This window comes from Agrilus planipennis, unplaced genomic scaffold, assembly GCF_000699045.2.
Source record: "Agrilus planipennis isolate EAB-ADULT unplaced genomic scaffold, Apla_2.0 scaffold224, whole genome shotgun sequence".
NCBI lineage: Eukaryota > Metazoa > Arthropoda > Insecta > Coleoptera > Buprestidae > Agrilus > Agrilus planipennis.
Genome location: NW_020439296.1, coordinates 103,219 through 110,199, shown reverse-complemented (window position 1 = coordinate 110,199; position 6,981 = coordinate 103,219). Strand labels below are relative to the sequence as shown.

Sequence of the window (6,981 nt, the reverse complement as noted above, 5' to 3'; positions counted from 1 at the left end):
TCCTATTTAAAATTATAAAAAAAAATATATTATTTATAACAAACCGTTTTATATTAAATTTAGTCTTACATTTTAAATTTTGAAGTGTTAACAGGTACAAAAAGTGTAGGTTAATAAGATACATATATCGTATTAGTACCTACGTCAAAGGAGGAATATCGATAAAATAAGAAAATTGACCCCAATATGACAAAAAATTTAACTAGATTTTTTTTATATTTTTCAGAAAATACAGGACACTAACTTAATACTATAACTTAAAAGCAAAAATTACTAATTTTTCTTAACAAGAACAATTGACAAACTAGAGTCAAAATTACTTTTTTTTTGAAAATCGTACCCTTTTTTATTAAATCGAGTTGTTTTTAAACATAAGCGCATTCTTTTAGCATTTGATTTTTGTTTATTTAGATTTGCTGTCGTCTAAAGAATAATATGTTAAAAAAAACATCATGCTAAAAAAGGGGCTCATAGTAAAATAAAACATTTTTTTGCATGCTAAACCTGCAAATGTTTTATTCAAAATATTTCCTTTAATGTTACATACTTAATTGAGTGGTGCTTAAAAAACAATAAAAGGTATTTTTGGAAAAGGAATAGTGTTTTTATTACGTATACGGCTCAAGCTATTCAAACAACAAAATTTTTTGTTTCCTAAAGGGGTCACTTTTCATAGCTTATCGATACCCCTCCTTTCAAATTTCTACATTGCATTCGTTTCGGAGGTAATGCGCTGTGACAAACGAAATACGGAACCCTAAAAATGCCTACTGCTAATAAAATCAAATAGTATAGTCATGTAGACCACGTTTCGATTGGCACGTAAACGAATTTGCTCATATGTATCTACAATTCAGTAACACTGGCACATATTTCTTAACGGGTCAATAATTACGTAAAACTACCCAGTTCAGGTATTTACATTAATTAATACGCATGTAGCGTTTGATAAATACATACAGGGTTACAACAAATTGGTCTTAAAAGTAAAGCAAGCATCTCTCCAAATTGGATTATTTTTGCTCAACGTTTAATGCCAGGAATTTTAATTAATAATTCTAAAGACTTTTCACAAGTTATATATCTATCAAGTTGACTTTCCATCGTTCACAATTAGAAGTATTGTCCGTTCATTTAGAGAAAGATACAGCAAGATACGTAATGAGCACAAACGAATATAGGTGGTAGGCGTGTCTCCGGAATATGGCCGGTCGTTTACCGTCAGATGTTTCCGAACATAGCCCGATAGTAATTTTCTGGCGACACACATCTATCTACCATTGTATACTTTTCTCTAAATGAACGGACTATCCCAAACAGAGCACTCACTCTTATTTTTACGTATAAAAACGTTGGCTTTTATGAGACTATAATGATGATTTTAAATGTTTCGTTTCGTGAACTTTGCAGTTTTCACTTCTTCAGTTTGGGTTTGCCCTAAAAAAGTGAACTGCATAAAGAACAGCTCACACAAACGAAACCCCTAATCCATAGAAACAGTAATACACGTGGATTACTTACAATACAAATATAATTTCGAATAAATCTGCGTGTAATCAATTTTCGAGGTATGGTGCACGATATGTATACACAAACGTTTTACTTTGCTTATGGATCAGATAGACAATAAAATGACAGTGCAATAAAAAAAAACCTTGACACTGATCGTGATGCGAATATTAAAATATTCATTTATGGATAGCTGCACGCTATTTGCTTCTTGACAAACGCACACAACAGAAACAACAAAAATTGACATTGCACTTACCAATTCCACGAAATTATATTTTTTTTCCACTTGCCTCTATTACTAATAATAACTACATTTTAATACTTCTGAATAATTGTTATACAAGGTGTTTCAACTATGTTGCAGTTAAAAAGAAAATTCCAGTTAAGAAAAATGTCTTTACCATCATATACAAAATTATTTTTAACGGGTTATTTAATGTTAACTAGAGATTGTAATTGTTTATTTATACGCGAACTATTGAAATTTAAAAAAAATTTTCGTTTCTAAATTCAAGCCTAAAGCACTACGGAGAGAAAGGGGTCAGGCCTGGTGTTATTGTCCTGTTACATAGAAGGGGGAACCAAAAACTGATAACTTTTGCGTTACGTAATTTCACTTTTTCTTCTTCTAATTTGCACATTAAAATTAGAAAAGCGATTAACGTAAAACTTTACAAAAACCAAAATAATAATGCGTTTGTACAATTCTTATTGATATGGAATTTTTTCTTCCAGTAAAAGATGAACTAAAAAGACAATTTTCAATGGTTATAAAAAATTTTAACGTATGGCAATAAAATAAGTGTAGGATTGTCAACTTTATGATAGTGTCTTATCTTTACAGTACAGATAATGAACAACATTAGATAGAAATTTACAATCATCATAATAAAATGAATGTTAGCAATCAGGCGATTCTGCTCCAATAGCATTGAACAGTTAAAATATATTAATATGATTCCGCTTTTTATGACGTTCAGTCGTCTATCTATCCACATATACATAAACTGACTGACTGATATACATATCAACGTACAGCCCAAGTTCCTGGATTTAGACTTGAAATATTGCAAAGACGTTCTTTACATTATTATGCGAACGAGCACTGACAAAGGATTTTCCAAAATTCAACCCCTAAAGAAGTAAAAAGAGCGTTCAAAGTTTGATGTATCGATCAAGCTGTTGAGTCATATGCAGTATTATCCACTATAAAATGAGTTTTCAAAATATCACCTTTTAAATGGTGAAACGGGGGTTTAATAACAACGTACATTCCAATCGCATGCACTAAAAGGTAGTTGTAAATTTCAACACGTAAGGGAGCAAAAAATGAATTCCTTTTCAAAATTAAATTCCCAAAGATTTTATGATATTTTTGCTACCAATAAACACACAAAGAAGAAACCAAAAATTATGCTCTTTCTATCTATCAAAAATGCGTCATGTGCTTGTATATGAATACATGGGTATGTTATGGTGACGTTTATTACTTTTCACTAGTGGAAAACAAAATATGAATCATACAAATGTGGCCATGTTTGGAGAATTACCGGTACCTACTTGAACTTGATCTGCGCTTTATATTGTTTAAGATGAAAAATATTTGTGTTGTGATACAAGACGATCTGTTTTGTCATTCACAGCATAAACCTTCATGAACTTTGTTCTTAGAATCAACATGTAGGTATTTTAGAAATGAAAATGCAATTTTTCCAATAATACTGCTTAATTGTTCTGTTTGTAGGTAATAAGTGCAATTCAAAGGTATTATTAGTAGGTACTACTTTTATCAAAAATTAACATTAAACAAAAAAGCATTTTACATATCACTGTTTTCCTTTAGTTAAGTAGAGTAATTGTTTAATTGTTCATTTTCTGGTTTAATACAAAAAAAACAGCACTAGTAACCTTGTAAACTTTAGGTAGGTAAAAAAACATCATTTTTACATACATACCTAAGCATTTTTAATTGTTTTCGTAACTAACTAGCACTTTTAATGCTACGAAAAACACAAAATTATATAATTTCTATAAACCGTGACGTTTAAAAAAACACACTTTTTAGATTATTTATATTATATGAGAAAATTACCAGTTCATTTACGATAAGAATGTATATCAAGTGGATATTCATTTTCCAAACGAAATTTTTAAAATTTACAATAAACGAAAATTAATTTATCGTATTTACAGGGAAAACGAAACGAAACGAAAACGATTTTCCAATTAACGTATATACACATTTATATTTATCAGTATTAAGTGGAACAACTTGGTGTTTTAAAAACATATTTTTATTTTAAAGAAGTTGTCCATGACCGATTAACTGATGTACAGGTACATGGGAAAGATATTTTTACCAGTAAAATTTAAATTAATGAATAATAAAGAGAAAATGGCAAAACAACAATTTTCGTCACCGAAGTAGAAGATACCTAATCAATTTTTATACACCTATCAAATAGGAATTGTACCTATACACTGATACACATGATATAAAAAGTCAGTGATTTTGAAGTTACAAAAGTAAAAACGCATTTCTGCATCTTTACAGTATTTATTGTCAGATGAAATGTTTCTTTTCCAAGAACAAGTAAACAACCTACCTATACTAACAGTACACATATTTATTTAAGGCGTTGCTACTTAAAATAAACGCCATAATGCCTAATTGAATTTGGCAATTATTCAACATTATTTTCGCACAGCGTGTTTATCATGTTTTTTTCGCGTGTAACACTTAATGCCTCTTTTACACTTACATTGGAAAAGACGAAAAACATACTGTTTCGGGAGACAAACCAATCTTAAAATAAAATGTAATAAAAAACATATCTTTTTATTCTTAAAGAAAAATACTGTAAAGACTATTTTGAATTATGACTAAGCAAAGAATTTAGGCACTTCAGAGTTGGAAGGTTTTATTTGTGTCAAGATCAAGAACCAACATCAACGTTTCGCCTTTTATTTGCGGGGCTTTATGAAAATAGGTTCTTTAGTTAGAAAAGCATAGGCTCCAAAGAACTTTCCAACCCTTCCCTTAACTGCCTAGATTCTTTGCTTAATAATATCTAAACTAAGGAGAAGAAATGGAGAATATTTTGATGAAAAGTATTATACTTTATATAGACCAGTTTATCTGCATATTTAAACCAATGTACCACAATATTCTAAAAGCTCAAAAATAAAAAAAAGCTACTACAAATAGGTACCTATATTTAAGAAATTCCACAATGGTTTCAACTGAAAAGCTACTATCATGAGAAGAAATATTGTATTGGCTTACATACAGGGTGGCTCAAAAAGTACGCAATATGTTCATTACGGCCAAACTGTAAGTTTAAATTTTTCAAATAAAACTTGTTCTCTATTTTAATACAAGATCAATTGTATAATCCAAATTTGATTTCCTATACAGTGTTCAAAAATAGAAAAAATAAAGCTTCCTTTAAATAGCAACTAAATGAAATATGGCTCCAATTGAAAAAAGTTGTTCAGAATGCCAAAATATGGGGTTATTAGTCGAATTACTTGAATGGAACAACTTTTTTCGGTAACTATTTTCCATTGGATCAATATTTCAGATGGCTGCCATTTAAATGAAACTTTCTTTTCCTTATTTTCTAACAGTTTGTATAGTTAATCAAATGTAGATAATACAGACGATCTTGCATTAAAATAGGGAGCAAGTATTGTTTGAAAAATTTTTCGATTTAACTTACAATTTGGCTGCAATGAGCCTACTTTTTTGGCCATATACATAACGGCTTCTTGGCCGAAACAATTTATTAAAACATTTTTCATCCATCCTAGCCTAGCCCTAAGTAAAGACACAATTTTCGAGAACATTCAACAAAAACATTAAACACATGCATAAACTGGGTAATTGTTATACATTGCATGTTATATTGCAAACGAATCTTACATGATTATTATAGTTCTTGAGAACACTAATACTAGATCTATCGCAGAAATAACGAATAAGAGAGCACTGTAGCACAGTAATTAATTTATGAAGACTAAATTAACCATTCTATAAGAAATTTTATTTAATCTACGAAAATACGAAATGTTTTAAATTACATCTTATTTCAAGTTAGGTATTTTAAAATTTTTATTTTAACTCATAAATTTTATAATATTCTGGTTATGTTACGACACGCATACACAAGCTGTTTCATTTTAATTTTATTCAGCAGTGCAACGCTTTTTTATTTTTTAGTTACTGTGGTTACTACAGGCAGGACAAAAAAATTTACCGAACATGGAAATTATATATTTTTTTTGTATGTTGCACAAACGAAAATACACAAATTGGATGGCTTAAGGTTTTTGTACTAATTTTCCTTTTTTCAATAAAATCAGTACTTAGATATAACAGTTTATTTAACACATGAAATTGTTGTTATTGTAAACCATTTCATAATAAGAATAAAAATTAAGATTAAGACATTCATACGGGTACCTAACAATGTACCCGCATTATAACTGATTTGCCTATTAAAGTTTACTTTTAAGCCATTAATAAGTTTATTAGAATGATCTTACAATTACAAATTCCAAACATCATTTTCTACCTAGGACTGTACTCCTGTACCTGCGAGCTGTGATATCTATATCTATTACCACTAGAAATGACTCATGTCTTTACTTTTGTGATTTGTTAATTGTAATGAGACATATATACCGCAAAACTGTAATTAACAATTACTGACTATTATATAGAAAATACACTTACTGTATACTCTATAATACATGCAATTATTTATTAAAGGTGTACATGGGTACTTTCAGGCAAGAGTAATTACATACAACTTTCTCTATCAACACATTTGTACATCTATATTTTGTGCCATAATATATAAGAAAATGTTAACCCACATGTAATAAAATAACCAAATAAACGGGCCTACTTTAAAACAGGTGTAATTTTTAATTATTTATTAGATTAGATCAGGACACTTGACAGAATTGAAAGGAGAAAATTATAGACGTCACATGTAGATATGTGAGAAATTATTTCATACATGTACCTCACATTATTCTAAATTTTATAGCTTACCTGTCCTATGAAATACAAAATTAGGCATATTCCACCAAAATTTAGCCGCAACCTTGAAAATGTTTTCCTAAGCGGGAGTGCCATTTCCGAAATTATGGTAGCACAAACACTTACAAGTTAAACACGAATACACACTAGCACAATAATTTATAATAAATAATCTTAACTTATATACGTATTATATTTGCTAGAAAGTACTATTTAAAAAATCTTATTTAACATTTTGACAAGTTAACCGTCATCTCAGCGAACTGTACAAAGTGATAAACACGAAACGATGAAATCGGAACAACACTTCATGGTTACGGTTCGTGAATGTTCGTGAAAGCGACTGAATACGAAGTTGTATATACCAGGACAATTTTTAAAAAAACTCGACCAAATTGTACGCCTCTACACCAACATCA

General features: G+C 29.6%; 1 protein-coding gene across 3 annotated transcripts in view; it reads right to left on the bottom strand.

The window, feature by feature from the left end:
• LOC108739547 (NPC intracellular cholesterol transporter 1) overlaps positions 1–6,850 on the bottom strand; it is a 37,845-nt gene extending 30,995 nt beyond the window's left edge. For all 3 annotated transcript variants that reach the window (XM_025978340.1, XM_025978339.1, XM_025978341.1), the window contains exon 1: positions 6,575–6,850. In XM_025978340.1, the coding sequence (XP_025834125.1) occupies positions 6,575–6,658 (84 nt within the window). In that variant the 5' untranslated portion in view covers positions 6,659–6,850. The remainder of the gene's footprint in view (positions 1–6,574) is intronic.
• Between the last annotated feature and the right edge of the window lie 131 nt (positions 6,851–6,981).